The sequence below is a fragment of the Dinoponera quadriceps genome, unplaced genomic scaffold, assembly GCF_001313825.1.
Source record: "Dinoponera quadriceps isolate SergipeBrazil2010 unplaced genomic scaffold, ASM131382v1 scaffold3386, whole genome shotgun sequence".
NCBI lineage: Eukaryota > Metazoa > Arthropoda > Insecta > Hymenoptera > Formicidae > Dinoponera > Dinoponera quadriceps.
The window spans coordinates 562606-587011 of record NW_014557714.1 but is presented as its reverse complement, the minus strand read 5'-3'; the positions used below and the strand labels follow the sequence as shown (position 1 = coordinate 587011).

Genomic DNA, 24406 nt, shown 5'->3' with positions numbered 1-24406 from the left:
AATTGAGAGTGAGAGAGACACACTCGTCCCGTGATATTTGTTCACGACGGACGGTGGGGAGAAGAGGGATGATCCACGTGTCGAACGAACGTCGCTCGATAAACCGACCTGCGTTCTTGCGTTTCCTCCCGGTGCGGATAAAACCGTTGGTTTGAATTTTCAGCGTCGCGCACGTACCTGCCGTACCTATCTGCGTCGACCGGCGAAAAGTTTCATCTCGCGCGCTCTCTCTCTCTTCGGCTCTTTAGCGCGACGTTTTGTTCCGATTTCTTTCGGAAATGTTACGGGGTTACCTTCGGCATAATGTGTTGCATGCTCGCTCTCTCTCACTCTCTCTCTCTCTCTCTCTTTGAATATATTTTTGGAATCAAAAGGGATGAACACATTACCTCTTATTATGACAAACTGAGATGGTGGAAAATTAATAACAGACGTTGCTATTTCGTTGTACGTCAATTTTTCAAGATTCTGCGAAGTAGGGAGTCCAGCATATTATATGATAATATCACTTTCAAGGCAGAAAAGTCAGTCAGAAACAGTCGATTCCCTAATGATCTCTGCGAGGATAAAATGTCCTTATATTCATAGATAAACTAACATTGAAGTTTCTAAAGCAAATCTATATAGAAATGTTTTAATTCTAAAAAAAATGTTTTTAGGTATACATATTTTTGTAACAAATGCCAGTAACAGCGTCCCAGGGGATTATTTTCCTTTTGTTTTAATATTTATGTCCCGGAACACTTAATAAATAATACTCTCTCTCTCTCTCTCTCTCTGTAACGGAATAACGTATAACGAGCATCGGCACTACGTGGCGCTTAAAGCGCGGGAAAACACAAACTCACCCCCCGTGTCCTCCCCCCTCTATATCGGGCTTTCTTGCGTTTCCTTCGGCGAGTTTCCGCGTACAGAAACGGAACACGCGAGCGAGTCGTACATGAGAGGGCGTAAAGTGAGGACGCACGCGAGCTCGCGTAACGTTTACGAAGAAGTTGCGTCGCGACGCCGACGGACGCGAGTCGAGCGACGGAGGAAGGATGCAAATTGCTCCGCCATCGATCTCCGCCTCCTTCCGTCCCTCCCAGCCTCCCTCCCACCCGCCTTGCTTGGCCGAGAATATCGAGTGTAATCAATTAGCATGAGAGAAGTTTCGTTAATGGATCCCTTTTCCTGTTCTTTTTCACGGAAGCCTTCAATACCGCGCGCGTCTCTTTCCTCTGATCTCCTCCTCCCCCCCTCACCCCTCCCCAACCGCGTCCCCGATTATCGCATGTTCGCTCAAGCCGGCGAGCGAGTTAAGGAATTAATCAGGTTAATTGCGCGGCTTTTATTTGCCGTTATGACGGGGATAAAAAGACGGGCGAAGAGCGGCGCGGTTCTCTATCGGTTAACAAACTCGCCGAAGCCGAGCGGACAAGAGAGCGATCGCTCTCTTTTCTTCTTGCTTCCGCGAGGGAGCGAGCCAGTTTCTTTTTCAGGTAATCGAGAACGGGCTCTCGAGAATCGTTCCTGGGACCGTTCGCTCCCTTCCTCCCTCCCTCTCTCTCTCTCTCTCTCTCTCTTTCTCTCGATGTGTCTCTTTTTCCCCTTTCTTTCTCCGCGCGCGCGTTTCTTCCGATTTCACCGTTCGCCGCCTCTGACCCCCGATCGACGCGACGTGTCACACCGTTTCTCCATTAATTCCCGGTGTAACGACGTCGCGTATCGGAGGAGCAAGGAATGGAGGTGGAGAAGATTTCTCCAGAGATGCGTCGGGAGCGCGCTATCGTCGTTGTCCGTTTGGCCCGACGCGCGCGAGATCGCGCGACACCAGGGAGGAGAGAATGCAGATCGCCCGCGATCCCATATTCCGAACTCGCGTCGGATACTCCGCGATTAGAGGAAAAGCACCGAAACTAATATATTGTTTTGTTCTCGAACTCCATGTTGAAATTAAAGTTTATGCGCGTGGATGCAAACCAGCAACGCTTTCCCACTAAAATATACGAGTCTTGTGAAAATCGCGACATATTTCTTGACAAATAATTATTTTCAAGACGTTTGACAATTGACGCTTCTAAAAATTAGGACATACCCACGATATCTACAGGAAATTATCGAGGAATAAAACAAAAGCGTTGAAATCACATTATTTTGTTTATTATACAGAGTTTATCGAAATTGGAAAATCCTGTATATTTCTATCTTATCTTATGTCATCTTTAATATTATATATTTAATAAGTAATAGTTAGTAACTGATATTTAATAAATTTATTATATTATTATTAACAAATTCATATATAATATCTTAAGTATTTTTTTAGTATGTGGAGAGGAATCTCTTGACTTTTTTCGCATGGTTCGGTGACAAAGGACAGAGAGATTGGCGCAAGAACCAAAAAAGTTAATTTAAAAAGTTCAAAACTCACGCTGCAAAATAGTAGCGTCAAATAAATTACTTATTCTGTAATTTATTATTTTAATTTTCTCAAGAAAGTATCGCAACAAAAATTTCAGTACAACGAAAAACCGATGCTGATAACATGACCGAACGCGTTTGCAAACAGAAAATGCGGTTTCAGCTGCAACTACTGTACACAGTAGGCGAAGTTCATGTTCTGCCCGACGGAGTTCAATACTTTACAGCTGAGAAATATGGATATGTCGATTTACCATACCTGTGTCAATTTTGGTGCTTTTCCTCTATTTATTTTCCGAGACTGTTCGCCCGCTCGGAGAATAGCTCGTCGGCGTTTCGCCGGCCGACAAATGAATTCAACACGTTCAGCCATGGTTATGGCTGCGTCGCTTAATCACTTTGCAGGTGCGTATTTACCGAAGTCGCAAGAAGAAACAATTTGATTTGAAAGCGAACGAGAATAATTTTCACGCGCGAACCAAATGAAACGATAAATACTACAACGACCGATTTTATTTTCAAATGTCACAAATGTGACACCTGTCGATCATACGACGAGATTTCTCTTTTCTGTTTCTGTTTCGTGGGGACATTTCGCGGCGAATATTTGTTCACAATAATGTCCGTTATGTTTTTTGACGACAATGGTTAGGAAAAAGAGATTAAACGTTACATTTCCGTCGACAGTGTGAAATTAAAAGAAAAACGAGACGTTCTGTGTCTGCAATGTTAAATTACAAAATGAAAACTAAAGCGTGTTTAAATGTACATACACGTGTCAGAATCTCTCAATAAAGCAAACTCAATCCCCGTCCGGAACTTTTCGACTTCATCGTCCGACACTCGTTCGTCTGACATTGTCGAAAAATTAATGATAATAAAAATAATAATAATCATAGCTTCACTGGTCACAAAAGAAAGAAAATAATAAACAATAATACAGAATGTAAGTACAAAAGGAAGCAACTAATAGGCGAGGCAACGCAACTGCTATTACTGCCTTACCTGAAAAATGAAGATGGTTACGATATAAAGTAAAAATTAGCGTCATTTTTAGCGTGCGTTCATCGGACACAATTTTTCGTGGCGGGGACTAACGTTCCCTCGTGGTGATAAATTGCCACTGGTCATCGCGTGGTAATTTCTCTCGGCCGACATGCCGATTCTTCCCTCGCGATACATATCGAGCTCCTTGCAGAAAAGAACGACAAGAAGAGGGAGTTGAGTGAGAAGGGTGAGAAGGGGGAGAAAGGCCGGTTGAAAGGAGCGTCAATTACGCGGAAAATTATGAACGTAGCTTAGCCGGAATAACAATGGGGAAAAGATCGGCAGTAGACTTACAGGCGTTATCTTTGCTCTCCTCCTTATTAAAAGTGGCCTTCACTTCGTCCCTCTGCAGTGGACCCTCGTTATTCTGATAGGGGCTGCCGGTCGCGAGTACAATGGCACTCTTGTTCTTCGCCTCCTCGTCCTCGGTATTGTTCCATTCGGAGATAACTGCGCATTTCAGAATCGGAGGGCTAATGAAATCCGTGCGGAATAGACGTTCGCGCTCGTCGAGCGCGTGTTAAAAATATTTATGATAGAAAGCGTGTCATATATATATATATATATATATATATATAACAGAAAGAAGGAATAAGAGTTTATTCGAGCTTCCCTTTGACCCTCTTCAGGGACGAAAAAGTTGAAATAAGAGGAAAATGATTCAATATGAAGGTGACATGAACATGACATTTGCCAATTATCTAACAATATTTCTCTTTTCTTGTGGAATTTCGTAGTGAGTTTTATTTGCAGTAATGTTCGCTATATTTTTCGTCAACAGTGTTCGAATTAAAGTAGAAACATACACATGCGTCAGTATCCCTGAAAAGGTTAAATCGGAGTCAGAATAACCTAGATTAAAAAATCGATCTATTTATTTAACTCACAAATAATTTAATTCAATCAATCTGTATCGCACAGGAGCAGATATATCCGTTCATTTCACCTGACTATTATATTTGTTCAGTAATCGATTCTACCTGTTATTTTACGTACAAAAGTGTTAAGGTGATATTTTCGAAAACTGAATACTTTATCAGATATTTCATGTTTTGGACTGAAAATGATCAGAGTGAAGAGTAAAATATCTCGAAGTGTGATAAAAAATATTTCGAGAAGTATTCATTTTTCGGTGGCCTTACCTTGGTACTTTTATACGTAGGATGAACGGAGGAATTGATTTATGTTAAAAAAATTATGCGACCCAGTAGAAAAGGAAAAAAAAAATGAAATTAACCTCGAAACGACATTGAATTATTGATTATGCAACCGCTGGAAATACGCCGTCGACGGGCGATACATCCTTAAATACCGTGTACACGCCATTTCCGACGAGCCCGACGAGCTCCATCGAGAGCGGCGCGGCTCCGGCAAACCGGCGGTGACCGGCGGTTCTTCGTGGCCCCCGCGGAGGATTTCATTTGTATTCGGGATAGTTTTCTGCGCGATATCGATCGGCCGAAAACGAACAAATATCGCGTCACCGGGATTGAATTCGCGTCACACGCGGCCGGAATTTCTCGTTAGGTAAACCCGAAAATTAGTGCGCCGCGAGTTTATCGACTAATGGACACCCGGAAAATATTCCAATTTTCGGCCGGTTAGACGCGCGCGCGCGGCCGACTCGCTACGCGGCACTCATAAAAAGGAAAATTAATCGAGGAGCGAGCGAAATTGCTCTCACGTCTTCTCTCTCTCTCTCTCTTCCTCTCTTTCTCCCTCGCTCTCACTCGAAAGCTTTCGAGCCCCGAGCGGGGAAACGAACGCCGGTTCGTCGCTCGTTCGCTCGCTGGAAAACTCCGTCGTTGGCGGCGGCGCCGCGGCCGCCGCGGGGAGCGATATATTTTCCTATCGATGACGCGGCTCAACGAAGCGTTCGCACGACGTGAATACGAGTTATGTGGTATACAGGTGACGAGGAACATTGCTCGCCTCTGGGCCAGCCGGCCGGTCGGTCCAACTTATCGCGAGCCTGGGCTCACTCGCTCGCGGAGTACGTCGAATGATTAACGACGTAGCCGCTCTCTCTCTCTCTCTCTCTCTCTCCCGGTGTGGCCGGTGCGACGGAGCGACACGGAACTTTCGAAAGCGCTACATCGGAGTGCCGGCCAGCCGGCGGCAACTAAGTTTCGTCCCGGATCGTTTGAGACGGATTAAAAGAAATATCGCCGGTCGATATGCGGCACCGACGACGACGGATAAACCGGTCATTGCTTAAGCTGCCGTAACTGCCGCGTTTTGCCGCACAGCAGCGCGAGCTCTTGGGAACTCGTCGACTCTTTCCCGGGATCGGAAACTCGGCGAAGGAATCGTTGTTCTTTCTCTCTCTCTCTCTCTCTCTCTCTCTCTCTGTGTCGAGCTCTCGATATCGATCGTCGAGCCGGAGTTGACCGGCGAACGAACGGCGCTCCTAATCCGCGGAGAAATTCGCGAGCTTCGGCATCTTTATCGCCGAGAATTGGTGCCCTGCTTTTATGATGGGATTAATCATTATAGTCAGGGTAATTTATACACGTGGAAAGCTCTCGACACGAGCCGATAAAATGAGCGGAAAAATGTTGCCGTCAATTAAGTCGATCAGCTGCACCGTAATCGGGCAAAATCTTCTTGATTCGACAGCAACAAATCGCTGAAGCTAATATCTGAGTTATTGAAACAACGTGTGACGTATTAGTTTCAATAATGTCGCTACTGAAAAGATTTACTCCAATTACGGCGGTGTTGACTAATTCTATCGGTACAACGGCATTTATGCCCCGGTGTAGAAAAATATCGATCCCGGTATAATTGATTGGCACATTAATGTTTCAACCTGGTTTAATTAACGTGTATTGATTCACTTTGAATTACTGGCGTATGATATCCTGGTTTGCGCGCCAAATTCTGCGTATTGGCTCACGTTGCTCGTTATTTTCTATCTTTTTCCACTTGCTTGTTTAACGTTTCACTAATTAATTCCTTTTTCCGCCACTACATAATAATTTCAGTCATAATTTCGATATAATCTAGCATTACAAAATTTCATGGTAATTCTTACTACAATATTTCCTCTATATGTTGCGTCTGTGGCGGAAAGGTTGCAACGCTTTCACTTTGATGAGCTTCAGAATGCATTCGAAAAAACCGAAAAATTTAATTCAAATAAAAGAATAGAAAATAGAAAAATAGGAAAATAGATTCTGTTTTTTGGATGATATTAAAAAGATCGTCTAAAGATTAATTTAATTAATAAAATTCTATTTTTTTTCAAACGCAAAAGGAAAATAGGAAAATAGAGAAGTTTAATTGAAATAAAAAAATTTATCTTCCGAGGCTTATTAGAAGAATTCGCCAGCCGCGTAAGAATAGCGTAATTGTAATAGTTGCAGCGCGTAAGCTGGCAAATGTTTAATAAAGCTCGTCGTATCGTGCGCTCGCTCGCGCGATGTAGTTCGGCACAATTTCCGGTCGCATCGCTGCGGGTGGCACGGTATTTTCCGTTGTGTACTATTTCCCGCGTATGGATTACGACAATCTATATAGGGATTCGAGTTATTTTCTATCCGAGCAAACAAAGCCCTCGTTTCGAGAATAGAAAGGGCGGGAACGATGTATAGAACCACCCCGGACGTTGGAAACGATTAACGATCACACATCGCCGCCATGTGCCGAGTTGCTCCTCACGCCGAGCACACGAGGATAGTTCATTTCGGGAAATATAATAATAACGATGACGCGACGCGCGTGTTGATTATCAACACGGATCAGTCGATACCGACACGGATCCTCTTTATTAATAGAAGATCGCGCGCGAGCGAGCACACGTCTCTATTGAGCTTCGTTCGTTCATAAAATTATCGGCGTAGGATTCTTATTGTTTCGGTAAAAAATTCTCCCCTCATTCACGCTTCATTCATCTATATTAATATAGCAGGCGTAACCCTTTTTGCCCCTTTTCTCCCTTTCCAATATAAAACTCCGATAATTAAAATAGCGCGCACGACGCGCTGCTTCATTGAGAGATACAACCTGACGTTACGCGCCCGATATGCAAGCAGCGGGGAGAAAAGTGTTCGATATTCGTGACTGTAACTTCGCGTGATCAAACAATTGTAGTCGGGAGAGCCATTTTTGCAGTAAACGCTGCAATGCTGCAGAGCTACTAATATCATTAATATCGGAGGAAAAGGTAATGTTATGACCCCCCCTCCCCATTTAAATGTTACAATAACTTTGTTAATATTTCATCAATATTTTAAATTGAAAACTTGACGATCGCATTTGCTCAAGTGTTGTTCAAACAATTTTAGATTCAACATTAGAAAATATTTATTTGTATTTATTACTTATTTATAAAAATGTGGCGACAGTGTATAATACGTCAAAGAGGAACAGGAGTGATAATCCCCCCCCCCCCCCNCACCCTATTAAAACGGATTTAAAAATTAGTTTTGTTCAAAGAAACATAGTGTTTTGTTACAAATTTGTATATTTATTCAAAATAAAAAAACCTTAGAAAGAACAACAATGAACATGACCGTGAATTTAAATGTAGATACTGATTCATTTATCGGGACCCATGTAACATTGGATATTTCCTGTATATACATATATGCTCGATGATGTGCAAATAATATCCTGTATATACATTCCATATGCATAAGACGGATATACATTACAATATACAGTATGTATATGCAGCGATGTGTATTTAGTATGTGTATATCTTACATGATACTGATTGTATATTCCATAGATACATATGTTTCATGATATATTTAAATGCATGTTGTATGTATATCTATTAAGGAAGTTCACCACAGTTACACCATAAGTGTACATACATACTACACCCAATATACACAAATGTACATACGTAGAACAATGTATATAAAAATGTTTTGTAGAGGGATAGATACAAACTGCAAGCGTAGGAACGATTTAGCTCTCAAAAATAGTGAGAAAAGTGAGTTTCCTGAAAAAGTAACAAAGTGTGTTCATGACGGCCATTGTCTATTTTCTTGGGTTCGCTGATTAATAATTTGTTTTGATTTTATGGACAAACGTCATGGACGATCGATTCCACGTAATTTAAAGAAAACACAGTCAGATGTGCTCTTGTCGGTTAGTGTTTGTCTTTCTGACAAGCCCGATGAAAACAGTTTAAACAGTAAAATCGCAATTCTTCACTTGATGAGCATTACATCGTCGGTGTCATTACTATTTCCTATTTTCTTTGAATCATTTGTTCCGTCTTTGGAGAAAGTAGTTATTGAATGTGATTTCTTATAATCGAGTTTTTTTTCTTAAAGACCTCAAGTCGAGTGAGGAAAAAGTAAGAGAAAAGTGAGTTGTTCTTTTTTTTTTTTAAAGTAAGAAAAAGTGAGATGTTTCTAAATAAGTGAAGAAAAGTAAGGAAAGTAGTGAGTCGCTCTCATGCCTGCAACTGTCGGGACAGTTTTTACATAACGAATAAGCCTCTTTAACCTAACTTATATTATCGACTTATCAAATAATCCAGCGAATACGCACACCAACTAACAGTAACATAACACTAACGTTATAATTTCCCATTGAACAACGCAATATAACGCGTATATTATGTAACAGTAACATTGTTAAGTGGGAAATTATAACACAGATATTATGTTACTGTTAATATTATGTTACTGTTAATTGGTGTTCACTAGGTAACTACTTTGATACGAAAACCTCGGGAAAAAGGCCGTGTTGAATCTATTTCACCGGGAAGCCAAATTAGGAAAATGTCATGCTATTGTTTAACTTTGCATAATTTGAAATGTTTACAGCGGAATAAAATATTAAATAACGAACGAAACACTCGAGTGCACATGTGTAATAATACGCCCAAGTTTAGGGAGAATGAGGGAGTGCGTATAATTAAACGCTGAGTGTACCTTGAAAACGTTTCGAAAGTAAATGCGTTATATCAAATTCCGGCGTAAAAATGCGTTATATCAAATCCCGGCTATTGTATATTGGCATATTAGCGCCAGTGCGTAAGGACGGGCTGCTGAACAAATAATTCCATGAATCATTAGAATTCGCCTAAAAGTAAGGACATTAAGAGGGACATAACACCACTTTCTCCTCTACTTTTTACAATAACTTCGTTTGATTATTCCCGTTGTTACTTTGCCGTCAGGGGGAAACAAGAGGACACGATTGACGCCGGAAATGACCGTAATTTGCAGCGAGATTAACAATTCTTTTCCCCAATGCACGAGCGACTTCCACGCTCATATACGGGCTGTGTAAAGGGCGAGAAGGGAGAGGAAAAGTACGTGCAAGGAGTTTTACGTGGCGTTGAGGGAGGGCGGATGCCTCCGTGCTGCGAAGGGTGACAAAGAAAATCAGCCCTCGCTCGAGTGTTACACGGCCGAAGTTATCTTTCGCGAAACGTAAGAACACGGCGGCACTGAGAGAATGATTAACGACGGTTCCGTTCTCTCTCCTTCCTCTCTTTCTCTCTCTCTCTCTCTCTCTCTGTTTGTCTATATCATTCTCGTCTGGCTCGTCGGGCGGAACGTTCCGGCTTTTCGAGGTGAAACTTTTTGAAGTGTGTGCCTAGGTGTGCTGTGTTTGTGTGTGTGTGTGTGTGTGTGCTCGAGTGGTAAGTAAGTTTCGTTTCCGGTCCGCGACCACGTGCTCTCATTCGCACAACGTGCCGCGGATACTTCTGCTTCTTGCTTTCCGCAGTGCTTTAAAGTCGGACGGAGCAACAATGCGCGGGGACTAAACGATCTCGGGAACTTTAAATGTCTCGGCCGCGCGCGCTCTCGCTCTCGTTCTCGCTTTCGCGCTTGACCACTTCCGGCCGGGATATTGTCGTCCGATCGATCGCGAAATCGCGAGCCTCTCCGGGCGCGCGCTCGTATCCCGCGTATTCGCACCGTTGCTCATTGACACGTTGATTTCCGCGGATTACTTCGGAGCTCAAATCAAGTTCGAACGATGCCGAGGATACAGAGGTAAATAAATGCTATTTATGATGCATTTATTCGCCGGCTCGTTTCATCAGCTCGCTATTGACGGTAGATTTAACTTGTTATATGTGCAATTGCTTTAAACCAATTAGATGCCACAGTGTTGTAAATCGGGTGAGGAAAACAAACGATCGATCTGACTAAAATTATAGTCATTTTCGAGGCCGGCGATATTTTTTGTTCCAGCCAAAAGGTGATATATGACAGCGATACGCATATAAAATTATTATTGTCACTGAATTAAACGACCTTGTATGCAGATTGTCCCCACTATATATTTACAAAATGGTTAAAAAATGGTTTCCTTCGCTATAATTAATTCATCGTTCAATTATAATTACAAATATTGGGTTGATACAAATGCTGAGAGAAATTTCGGTTATTTTCGGCCTCAAATATATACCCGTTTCTGGTTTTAACCACAATAACAATAATAGCAATATGTAAGCAATACATAAGGTTATTATCACTGATATTATAGTGACATTTATTTAAAAAATGATTCTCCTGACTGCAATTCTTTTACTATAGTGTATAGTTATGACATTAAAGTTACAGAAACCAAATATTTTTCTTTCAGTGGGGAATTTATCATTTTTTATTAAATTCTCGTAGGAAATTTGGGTATTAAAAGGGCACTTTAGGATGACCTCGTTAAATATCTAGAAACACCAAGTCGATGTTGTTCATTTTGCTTATAAAAATTACACTGATCAACAAGGTTTCTATATTCGGAATAAAAATAGGTGTGTTCCCGAATGGTTTCTATCTACGAATTGGTTGACAAAATTTGGCTATTGGGTTATAATTTTGAGAAAAATATCGACAGAGACCAAAAAAGCCAATTGTGAGGATTTTCATTCGTAGTTCATTTGTAGTATCAGCAGAAAATTTTTTTCTTACATTTCGCTAATACTACGCAAAAGTATCAACTTTTAGCTTTAGAATATATTTTGCATGGTTTCGGTTTAATTTTTCAAGGTACAGCTAAACACGACATTGATGTCGAGCGCGCGCAACCAGTGTTTTTAATTTTAGCTGTATCCTGCAAATGAAAAATCGTACGGAAACGATACGAAATGCGTTTTAAAGCAAAAAGTTGATACTTTTGCGTGGTATTAACGAAATGCGGGGAAAAAATTCGCTACCGATGCTACAACGTCAAGAAAACCCTGAAAATTCACGTTTTTGGTCTCTTTCACGCCATTTTTATTAAAATTGTGATCCAACTCAAGGCGTAGCCAAATTTAGACAACGGATACGCGTTCAGTAGATGAAAACCATTCGGGAACGCCTATTCTCATTCCGGATACAGCAGAAAGTTAAAGCAAAACGTTAAAATACGTTGTTATTAATGTTATTAATCCTTCGAAATCGGATAATTTCGTATCCTGTTTTATCTGATAAATATGACAAATATATAAGCGTGACAAAACCCAACACTAAGCGCTTTTTTCTCAAGTAGGGCTGGTCACCGGTGAGCTCCGTGACAGTCAACGTATTAACAATTCAGAACGACGAAATGTAAAAATACGAAGGAGCAACGAAACGGCAGGTGAAAGCGTCCGAAAAATGAAGTTCGCTTCGACCGACGTATAGGCTTCACTTCTCGCCGTTAATATCTCACTACTGGAGACGAGCGAGCGGTTTCGCGGTTCGTTCGCAAGCTGATTAACGGCCGAATGACGCGCGCGAAGAGAGGGCTTCGAATTTCGCGCGCGTCCCTCGAAACTGCCCCGTCCGAATCATTTTTCTCCCGCGAGCTTTCGCGAGGCGACGCACACGCGAGCTTCGGGACGATTTACCCTCCCTCCCTCCCGAGCGCGGCGTCCCCGGCGCTCATATCCTCGTTGAAAGTATGCCATTTAAAATTGGAAATCGTGTCGGATCGTTCGCTCGTTCGCCCGCGAGATAAGACACTTCGAAACCGCTCTATTTCCAGATCTCAATTTTCTGGGCCGCCTACTCTGATTTTCCGTTTAACTAAAGGCGCGTCTAGAAACGCACGCGCCCGAGACAGAGAGAGAGAGAGAGAGTGATAGGGTAGAAAGGAGGGAGGGGGGAGGCGAAAGCGAACGGGGCCAAAGACGGGAGAGAAGCTTAGTTTCTCGTCGCGAGTGTTAGGAAGGGTAATGTCGGGAAATAAATCTCGATTGTGGAAGAAACGTCGACGGGGTGGTACGGGACGCAGACGGGAAGAGAGGGGAAATAGGGGACAAGTGTGATCTTTCTCTTACCCGATTCGAAGATCACTTCGCTGAGCATGATCCAGCGGGCCGCGAAGTAGAGCTGCAGCTTGAGGAACCGGCCGGCGCGCGAGTGCAGCTTAATGGTGACCTCGCGCGCCTGCTCGAGCACCTGGTCGGGTATGTAGGAGAAGTGGACGGGCTCGCCGATGAACTGATTGCCGCCCATGCCGAGGTACACCTTCGCGTACGAGAAAACCTGTGAACCGGGGACGCTTCGCGTTATTCATCCGCGGCACAGCAGCGTCGGAGAGCGGAGGATTTCCATTCTGGCTAGTTGGCCGGACTTTCCACCACGCTTCTTCTTGCAATTTTGCTCGCCCCGATTTTCGTTTATCTTTTTTTTTCCTTCTTTACAATGAAACAGCTATCGATAAAAACAGGGACGCCGTTTGACCGAGTGTCGAAATCGCGGGTCGTCCGCTCCCTCGCGGGATAAGACACCACGGAGCTGCTTTATTTCCAGATCTCAAAACTTTCCGAGCCGCCTATCCTGGCTTTCCGTTCAGCTAGAGCGTAATAATTTTGTACATACTTTGTTATTATTATTTTTGAGAACGAATACATGTTTGGCGCCGGGAATGATTGATTTGAATCTCTATCCTATGAACACAATATTTTTATTATTTTCTTTCATTTCACATTCGTACGCGGGAATGACAATTTTCTTTCTTATTTCAGTGCATCTACCGTCGTTGTTATCTATTATTTTCAACACGGCAAATAATCGTGACCTCGCGTCTGTAAAATCGTTCCTCGAGCGGATCAAATCATCGACGTGCTTTCGCAAGCCCGCAATATTCCGTTCCATTCTGCGCACGTCGCGTGTGAAGTCGAATTAAAGAGAAAACGAGAGAGTTGATTGCACGAGTTAATCGCTGAACTACGAGGCGACGAGAGAAACACGCGTTCACGCGCCACATTTCGGGCGAGGCAGACCGCGCGGATGAGAGTCCTTAATTCGAGCGCGTCCGATCGAGCGAGAATTCGGCGTCGATACGTCGTCCTCGTCGGTCGTTCGGTGTCGTCGATGGAAATACCGAGAGCTCAGGAGCAGCGGACAAGAATTACCGCGCTGTAAATCGCGAGGGAATCTTTTTAAAGGGCCGCTCAAAAACGCGCGAAGGCGCCGCGCGAGAAATGTGTGCGCGATCGCGAAATTTACGGTAGTTCCGGTGCGCGCTCGTAACTTCCGAAATAATACCGGTAACGGCGGCCGGGGGGCCGATACCTGCACGTCCTTCGTGAAGTAATTGTTCATGTGTAGGTGTATGGCAGTGAAGTTCCTCGAGTAGTCGAACTCGAAAGTTATTTCCACCGGACGTCCGAGCATGTTGGGCGTGTCGTTCCGCCAGCCGACCCATTCGTATCCTGGAACAAACGGATTATCCGTTAAAATAACGCTCATTTTTTTTCAAGAACACCGTAGGGACCGCAGGGAAGGGAGAGACCGGGGATGTTGCGTTTCGCCGGCGCGTTTCGGACGGAAAAAATATGGTCGGCGCTGAGAGTGACTAATTTTCGCGAGATTATCCCTTTTTTTCTCGGTCCCGGTGTATCTACCATCGTTACTATCCGCCGTTTTCTACTTTTCAAGGAATTGCTTGATTTCACGTCTGTGAGATAACTCGTTCTTCGAACGAATAAAACCAATCGGCGACTTCGACGAAGTTTCCGCGAGTCCCTGAGACGCGCCGGCCGGGAAATCGCGCGAGAAAGATCGAACTGACGCGCGGGATGTTGCTGTCGCAAATTTGCGAACGTAAATGGAAAATCGAATCTCTACGCACAGAAAAAAGGTGCTGGAATTAAGTAATTACGTGTTTCTCAGCTTCTCTTAAGTCAATAGTTTTATCAATTTAAGAGTATTTCGATAACGATAATTATTTTCAGTAGCCCAGAGAGATTAGATTTATTAATCGCGCTAATTTGTACGAGCGTTGCATTTCCGTGTAGGGACTTCTGTATAGGGAAAAATTGTGTGAGGCTTTTCCAGCCCCCCCCCCCTCCCATTTTTAATTATTACCCGGATAAATATTACGTAAACGATAGTGTTTTACTTTTTCAACGCAGGACTGATTTTTATAATCGACAATCACATTTCTCCGTTCTCAACGAAAAAGGTGCGGAAACGGGAGTTTGGCCTCGAAGAGACGAGAAATCGACTTTCCAAGCGGAAATGCGAAAACACGCCTGCGAAATTCCGATCGCTAATTCCATAACGTCCTCTCTCGCTTCTCTTTCTCTTCCCCTCTCTCTTTGCATATCGATGCAATTTCTCTACAAATATGCAAACGTGTCGGGTACAACGCTGGTACCTTTTAATGCTTAAGGATGATTGAACGGTTTGCAGTTGTTATTTCAAATCTGTTCTGTACGCGAGCGAGCGAGCGAGAGCGGGCGCGTATCACAGATAACGTATTCAATAAAAAATCGTAACGCAGGGCGTCGCGTATAAAAGGATTCTCATCCGCGTNGGGGGGGGGGGGGGGGGGGGGCGATTTATGTCACGGTTTTGTATGATGCGGTACGCCATTTATGGTTGCAGCGCACGCACCTATAAACAAGACAATAAAATCCGTAACGCGAATGATAGACAATCCGTGCGTGACATCGAATTTATTTGGACGCGGCGTAAACGGAAAACGCGCGTATCAAATAAACGGATCTCCCCCCCCCCCCCCCCCCTCTCTCTCGCCCTCTTGCGATGAACAAATGTTGCGTCAAAGTCATCAGCATTGCGCGGCAAAATCGCGAACCGCGCATGTTCCCCGCGCGACCGATAAGTAAATAAATCAATTTAGAGACGGAAAGAAAGTATAAGAGGTAGAGAGAAAGAGAGAGAGAAAGAGAGAGAGAGAGAAATAGCAGTGAGAACGAGATCGAGCGGGAGGAGAGGTTTTCCTTCGCCACGAAAATCCGACGAAAAATCTGACTTCCAATTAAGCAACGCTGGGAGAAGTTTTCGCGCGAGTTAAAGTCTTCGAGGAACGAATCAACGGGCGGACGGACGGACGGACAGACGGGCGAAAGCACCGTCGTGATGTTGCCGTTTCGCACAACGAAGGTAATTTCATAAAGATAACTCGATAACTGAAATAATTCGCGAACGCGCGCCGGCCAACTTTCGCGGGAACTTTTTGAAAATTCAAGGAGAGATTTTTTCCCCCTCTCTTTCTCTCTCTCTCTCTCTCGCTCCCCGCTGTTTCCCTTCGCTCCTCCTCGCTCTCCCGGCCGCGCGAGTAACTCCCCCACAAACGCCGCGAATGTTCTCTTAATAGAATTTAAATTACCCGTTTCAGATTCGCGAGTTGTTGGGGGGAGGGGGGGCTTTCGCGTGGGACTCGTATGCTACCTCGAAACGTTAATTACGTTTCGAGTTTGTTTTCGTGCTTTCTGTTACGCTCCCTCCCTCGCTCCTCCTCTCTCCCTCTCCACCCTTCTCGCTCCTTCGCTCTCGCTTCATTTCTCCCGGAAATGTTGCGCTCGTTATATAGCAGAAGCCAGCGCGAGAAGCGTGCTACACGATACGGAAGAGTTTCAAGCTGCGGGGGCGGCGGGGGCGGCGGGTTATTGCGCGAGTCCTGCCATTAGATCCCGCTGTATGAGTACATGTGGAAACACACGTGTCTCGCGGGAATATGCGGATTGAAAACGGACTGCAATAACCCTAAAGCCCGGCCGGCGCGCCGTGTTACGCGTTTCTCAGGAACATTTTCTCTCTCTCTCTCTCTCTCTCTCTCTCTCTCTCCCTTCCTCCCTCGTTCCCTTCTCCTTCACCCCTGGTCACTCTCTCCCTCTCTCGGTAACTTTCAAACATTATCCTCGAAAATCTGGAAACGCCGCGGCAACCGCGCGCAAATATCCCTGAATTAGCCGCTGTGTGTTCGTCATTCGTCAAAGGACGAGCCTTCGCGGGAATTAATAATGAAAGAATGAAAAGGCAGGGGGGTGGGAACGACCGTTGCGTTCGGATAATTAGATTCCTGCGTATTTAGATTTCCGCTTCCTTCCGGATCCCGGGTGTTTATCGACGCCTCGGAGGCGTGCGATTCGTCCTTCTCTCTTCGTCTTTCAACGCCGAATCGAGAGCGCCGTGATAGAAACAACTCGTCGCCGCGAGTCTGCGTATCCACCCGTCCTGCCTGTTTATATTTCTCTCGTCTCCTCCCCCTGCCACCCCATCTTTCTCCCTCTCTCACACCCTCGATATCTTCCTACATGTTGCGAAACGCTGATACACAGATCCCACGCTCCAGTGCCTCCGAGAGATCCGTTCTTTGCGCTATAAATTCTTCGTACCTTTATCTCCGCTCCTCTCGACGAAATCCCTGAAAAGTGTAGGATGGCACGGCCGAGGGGGAGGGGAGCTGCAGGAAGAAAGAGGGGTGGAAGAAAAATGAGACTCTCCCGGCTCTCTCTTTCTCGGCCGCGCCCGACTTTCGACATCGTCGGAAGGGAAAACTTTCTTTCTCTTTCTCTCTCTCTCTCTCTCTCTCTCTCACCACGTCGAGTCCATGAATTTGTCTCACATCCGTTAAGAATCTTACACGGTTTATTAAAACTCAGCAGGAATGCCGATCGCGGCGGCAATTTGCATTGTGCGCGGTCACTCGCGTACTCGCGCGCGTGCGATTTTGCGTTCGGATTCCTGCGACCACCGTCGCCGTCCTCTCTCTCTCTCTCTCTCTCGTTTCCCTCGCTCCTCGCGCAAACGAGCAAGCGATCGTCCCTTCCGTTTTCAACAATATACCGGGGGGTTCGCGCGTTATATCGCCCTGACCTATCCGCTTTCATATAGCCGCTCCTTTGCTCTTTCCCTCCTCGTCCTCTTCCCTCTCCTCCGATCCCTTCCTATCCTTAATATCGTCCCTCGAGTAAATAGTTTCCAGTTTCCTGTCGTCGCCACGGCCGCCGCCGTCGCCGCCTTCGGTCGCTATCTACCATCAATTCTGGACCTTCACGAGGATCGTAAGATAACCACCACCCCGGGTCCGCGGGTGTATCGTGTATACCTTTGGTCCCCCCTCCCCTCCCTCGTCCAGCATCGCTTGATGACTCACCCTGTCCTTTAAACCGTTTTGAAAGCTATACAGTTACGAGCGTACAATGCTCGTAAAGCTGTATTAAGGATGTCCGCGCGGCCCGCCGAGCAACAGACCCGCCTGCGGACGGGGCGAGCCCCGATTGATGGTCCGATTATCAACCTCGAGAAGAACATCCGCAATCTCGACGCTGAAGTAACACCATAAGTCTGTCAAATCTACTTCGCGAGAGAAATTAATGTAAAGAATAAAAATCGTGGTTTTTGCATCCTTTTAACTGCTTACGTTTATCAAGATTGTCACCAATTCTTATTTATTTCCTTCGTAGATCAGGAGGTTGCCGCCACGAAACCAATTATCCCATTAAATCAGATTGATAACAGCAGTAGTCACGCAAATTTTTGTCTATAGATAAATAATATTCCATATTTTATATTCTAGGTCTTCCTTAAATATCTGTAATGTTTCTGAGTGCCTTAAAATACAATAATTATAAACGAACTAAAGAATACAAAACATTTTTTTCCGTGTTTTCATTATAATGTGTATTTCTTTAATACATTTACGAACTAAGTTTGACTAGATCCATAAATGGGACCGTTACCTTAAGCGAAGGAAATGTGTAGGCCTCGTAAGCCTAATATGATACTGTCAAGTTTAAGCGAAGCGAAAGTTCATTGCAAGAGAGAGAGAAAGAGAGAGAGAGAGAGAGAGAGAGAGGGAGAGACTTCTTTTCCATTATGCCTTAAGAAGTTTTGCAAGGCAAAGAGGAAGGGAGAAACCTCGTTAAAGAGAGTACGTATCAGTTGTCATCGCGTGATAAGGCCCGGGGAATTAATCGCGTGAGCATTTATCGCGTAATGAATCGCGTAATTAGCCCTCGGTGTACACCATCGGGTCCGTTTTTAGTTTCCAAGTTACTTTCTTGAATCTCGGCTATTTATAAAGATTGATATTGCATGACAGTTTTGTCAGAGACCTCCCAAAGAATCGGGGAAAAATATATTTGCTCTCTTTGGAGTGGAATAAATTAATCCTCTAATTAACACCACGATTATGTGATATATCGCGCAAATATTTATTAATAAGGCAGTTCGCCACCTTTTCTACCCTTCAGATGCGCGATTTAATTAGAGATCACTTTCCACACACACACACACACACACACACACACACTCGCATTATGATTTTACATCGGGTCACCGCGCGCCGCACAGCGGCCACAAAGGAAATCGCATATTTGCGACTATATAATTCATACATTCCGACGAAATAAAAAGTGCGCCGCGCTGTGTACAATTCCAATTCATACAGTATTCGCCATTGTACGGCAAAAGAAACACAGCCGAGGACGAGAGGAAGAGAGAGAGAGAGAGAGAGAGAGGGAGAGAGCGGCCAGGGAATTAATAAACATTTAAATAAGTCGCGCTATACGCCGGATAAATATTCAAACAAAATCGCGAAAGAGCAAGCGACACACTAGCCGGCTAACTTTTCCGATGGAAATTAATAACCGGATCGTAAATAATATTTCCGCAAGCGCGCGTGCACCGCGCATTTCCCGAGGCCGGCGATTCGTCCGGGATCGCTCCTGGGCGGTCAACTAAAAGCAGCATTATCGACACACCGAGAGATAACCTTATATACAGGGAGTCTGTCGCTAAGCGGGACATGCGTTATGTATTTGCAGTTTAGGTCAATACGAACAAGAAAGTCCTCTACTATTTTGCAAACATCCGCGAAAAATGTTGAGTTATTAATTACTGAAAGTGGCCACGTATGGAGTCTCCTTTAATTGGCAACTCGAAAATTTGCGTGATTATTTGCAAAATGGAAAGGGATGTTTCTGTTCGGAATGCTTGAATCTACAAGTATATGACAACCGTTGTACTTAACGACAGACTCTTGATCCTTTGGGAAACTTAATTCCTAGCCATTATTCCGACGATGGAAAAACTTTAATTTTTTTTTCTTCATGTTAGCAGTAGTATTCATTCTAGTATTCAACTGTAAGAAACGTTAAATGTCACTTTGATAATTGAGCGCTGATAACAACAGAGCGAGGTTGTGTTTTACATTTTGGGAGTGGCAAATTATTTTTTTCGCATTTAATTGTTCTTTCAGTTAGGTTTTGTAATTAGATTAAAATCGAATTGTTGCTTTAAGAAAGTAATTACAAGGTTAATCAATAAAAATCGATTTGTTTATCAAAAGTAAAGTGAAAATTTGAAAATAATACTATTGGAGAAATATGATCCACGCCAGATTGGGGACACTTGATCTACGGATCAAGTCTCCTCAACCCTACATACAATTCATTGCCGATAAATTGATCCAATATTGGTCACATTAGCATTCATTGGGCAAATGTTGCCCAAAACTAACCAGACAACCAGAGGATAGGTCAACCAAAACAAACATATAACTTATTTTATTTTTAAAATTATCTTCTGTAACTTGTTCAATTGTACATAAACCATTCATAGAGATTGATTATGATTACTCGATCTTACGGTTTTGCAAATAACCATAAATTTTTGAGTTATCGATTCGAGTTTTTATTTAAGAAGCCTCTATATATATATATATATATTTTTTTTTAATAATTAATAATTCAAAATTTTGCGTGGTCGTTCGCGGAAAGGTGCAGGACTCTTTTGCTCCCATTGACTTAAACTACAAGTATATAACAGACGTCCCTCTTAGCGACACAGACACCCTGTACATCGCTCTCATTCTTTACCGGTTCTCCATTCGCTCATCCACGCGCTTCCTTCCCGACGTCGTGCGCTGCTCGCGGTTGTCGTCGTGGTCACGGACGCGAATATCGATCTCACGCGGGGCAAGTCGGAGGTGAAGCGTTTCAATTGCCACCGACTGCGCGACGATGCTCCTCGAGCTTAAAGAGAGCCGGGAGAGAGGTTGCACGCAGTTTTGCCGGGTTTAAAAGTTTAAGAAGGTGGAGAGAGAGAGAGAGAAGGCGGCGCCGGCGACTCGCGACGACGACGACAGCGGCCAAGGTGTCCCATGGCGTAAATGGAAAGACACAAATGTATCCAGAAAGCGAGTAAACAGCGTCGGCTGCTCGCAGCCTAGCTCGCGGTTCAATATAAATGTAAATTGGAACAGATTCGAGCGCGCCGTGGAACACGTTTGGCTTCGGAGCGCTCCTCCGCTTTGGCTCTCTCTCTCTCTCTCTCTCTCTCTCTCTCTTTCATTCGCTCGTTCTCTTTCTCTCTCACGGCTTTTCCGGATTCTACTGACCTTTTCGACTTTCCCGTCTACACCGACACACATGCGCGGACTCCTATACACGTCCCTCCGTCTGAAATTGACCGACGGGAAATTTCATTTTCATTCCGCGCGCCTCGGAAACGCTCGTGACGACGACGACGACGACGACGTACGTTCTGCATCTCCGGTCGCTGCTCGATCGGCCGAGAAACCGAGCTTTCGTACACGGGAACGTTGTGTCCAGCAATTAACCCTTCGTTGACGCGTTGATTTTTTCCTGTCTGGTTTGGCACGTTGGGAAATTTTTCTATCGCCGGTAATTTTTCTATCGTGTGCATTTGCTTGCATATTTGGTGGTTTTGAATGTACAAGAGGTAAACTTGAAAAATTGTCACGATCTTACGTTTCAAAGTGGAAATGATTTTTATAGTGCGGCAGGCCGGGACTGAAAATTACGCAGGTTAGCCGTCGCAAAATTTATATCTCGCTTAAAAATAAAGTAGCATACCCTTCTCTATAGTGTATGTCGCTGGTGTCGGGTCGGTTGAGTGCGCGAAATGGCTCATGACTTACGCATTGCATACTTAAAAACGCTTTCGAAAAATTCGACATGGCGAGTAAATTATTCCTGCTTCTATTTTCATTATTCCGTCGGTTTTGGAATTTCTCGATTGCAATCTCTCGGTGGTCGTAAGAAATATCGCGGTTTCCCCTTGTATTTCGTTAACTGTTGCTGCGACACTGTTGAAAAATATAATTTCTTTTATTCGAAATGACCGCTCGGAGTAAGTTGACTCAAATGAGATGGCTGTGACGTAGCTTGTGCGTGTTCACAGAAGCACGGAACATCGGATTTTGTTAAAAAGTTCTGTTCGCAGACGTAAAGAATTTAGGTAGATTTTAGTTACTTCTCCTCTATAAGAGAAAATAGTATACTGATACTACACAGTAAAAATGTTTGTGTTAAAAGCGGTCCACAGAAATTTCATATTACTTTAACACAGGGGGAAGGGGGATGTGTTAAAAAGTACACAAATATAATGTAAAGTTTACATATCGCCCATGTTAAAGTGACACGCAATTTCAGCGGATCGTTCTTTTAATACAAATTTTTTACTGTGCATGCACAGAAAGAAGTAGAAAAAATGTTGTATGCTTCGAGGAAAGAATGTCCATGTTTGTATGCGCAATCATTCCGGACACGGCAACTATGGGATTTTAATTTTTCGCTTAGGTCAATCTGACTCCATGAGTAACGAACTAGAATTGAACGTCGACGGTCATGTGACCGGGCGAAGCTCCGTTGCGACGACGAGAAGGACCGATGAGCCGCTCGCCAGGTTCGTCCGAGCGCATTAAAAGCCCGTCGCTTTATCAAATGAAAAAAACTTTCCGGATTGCGGGCCAACAATCGTATTGGGCAAACACAGACAGACAGAGCGGGTTGCACAATCGGCCGAATGCAAAAAGGGACGAGTCGACTGAGAAGCGCGAGCGGGCAGGCGGGTGCGGGCGCGCTTTTGATCCGCGAAATCAAGCGAGTGGAACGCGTACAAATTGAAAATTCATTAAATAACGCCGGGCGAATATGCCCGTTCCGAAAAGCGGCTGCTATTCCGGATATTTTAACGAAATTTTCGTCGCACGTCCGCATATTTGGAATTATACCCGCCGTACGGCGCGGGGAATGCGTATATTTAATAGCGATATGGTGTCGCACACGTGCGAAAACGTCGACGTAATCGTTTCGACATCGTCCTCCTCGTCGTCGTTCCATCGTCATCTCCGTTGCTCTCCTCGCCGCACTGATGAGGCTCGCCGTCGAGAAGAGCAATCAAGGCCCGACAGCAGCCATAATCCGACCTGGCTCATCGTCAGGTATAACCTGGCCCGATTTGTATCCGTTTTGGCGAAACTGGACCGAATCGAAATTTTGCCCTAGGTTAAACCTTTGATTCTACAACACGGTCGGACCTAACATGGCAAAATAGATTCAATTTCGATGATACAATTTGTTCCTATTTTGACCACGACGATGTCTTAAATGTCCATTTTTGCGATTTTGATGTCAAAACAGAATATTCAAGGCAGTTCAATTAAAATTAAATCCGTAGAATTAAAAGTTCAAGAGAGAAGTTGACAAGTGTTGTCAAAGTAGGACTTATATATATCCGTTTGAGCCCTCACCATCACAATCGTGATGGTCAGACATTGTATCTATACGATTCGCTATGTATCCAACAATTCAACTATGATAATGGGTCTTTCGTACCTACATATAAACCCAAATATTGTTTTTTGATTATTTCCGAAGATCTTAAGGTCACACTCAGAGAAGTGACTAATAGTTAATGGCGCTTAAATTTCATTAGGTAGTTCGAAGTTTGCTATTATATAGAATACATTTGTTATTATAATACTATTATAATTGCCTTTGTTGTGCCAAAGTTGGCTGGATCGGGATGAATTCGGCGGGATCGAGCGTTATTAGGTCTTGACGTGCGGGGGTTGTGCGGCCCGGAGGCGTGTCGCGAGATCGCCCCGCGAGACTCGTTCGGGTTCGCTCAGTTTCGCCGAAGAAGGAGAAGTTAACGAGCCGGGATAGCGTGAGATACCGGGACAGCGTTGGAGAATAAGAAGGAGGCTCGACGAGACCAGACGAGACGGGACCGACCGGACGAGCGAGGGAGGCTCGGAGAGACGGCTCTATCACGCTAATCTAGACACGATCTAGCGCCGGCGCTAATCTCGTTCCAGCACGAAGAGCGCGCTTCACAGCGTCCCTCTCCCCCCCCCCCTCCTACCATTCCTCTTTGCTTCGCGCCAGGCTTCGTTCGTTCCTTACCCTTGCCGTTGCCGCTGACGTCCAATCTGAAGTTGTCGGGACCCTTTTGCCCGTCGACGAGTTGACCAAGTCCCCCGGAGAGGTAACCTCCTTCCTCCCGGCCGTCGTACGTTCTGTCGGAAAGGTCAACCTCGGAGCCCCTCTTGATTCCTTGGGGCATGGAATACGAGACGAGACCCTCTGAAAAGAAGAACAAGGTGGAGCCCGGTATGAAGAATATATAAGCTCGTGAACTATGCATCATCACGTTGCTACGTGGCCGGGCCCGCGAGCGAGCGTTTCTCCTCGGCCGCAGTACGTGATAAGATTGCGGACGGTTACGGGTGAAAGGAGTGCGAGGAGCGCGTCGTCGGGAAATAGTAACGAGGGTCAACATTTTTAATCTCGGCGCCCGAAGGATTACCCGAGGATCGATCCGAGCCGATACGACCGCGAGAGATGCCGCCGGGGTGGCGCTCTCGGGGAGACGTCGCCTGCTTTTTCGTTAAAAACGCGTCGAGCGACTTATGTCACAAGCAAATGCGCCGGCGGAGTGTCAGCCGTCAATAAGCGCGAATGAGTTACACGGTTCGGTACTCGCGGGCGAAATGTCCCGCCCGC

At 44.7% G+C, this 24406-nt stretch overlaps 1 protein-coding gene across 1 annotated transcript in view; it reads right to left on the bottom strand.

The window, feature by feature from the left end:
* LOC106749403 (discoidin domain-containing receptor 2-like) overlaps positions 1–24406 on the bottom strand; it is a 325440-nt gene that overhangs the window by 62571 nt on the left and 238463 nt on the right. Inside the window, exons 7-10 of the mRNA XM_014628805.1 lie at positions 23807–23986; positions 13914–14053; positions 12674–12881; positions 3745–3900 (exon numbers count right to left, since the gene is read on the bottom strand). Of these exons, the coding sequence (XP_014484291.1) occupies positions 3745–3900; positions 12674–12881; positions 13914–14053; positions 23807–23986 (684 nt within the window). The remainder of the gene's footprint in view (positions 1–3744; positions 3901–12673; positions 12882–13913; positions 14054–23806; positions 23987–24406) is intronic.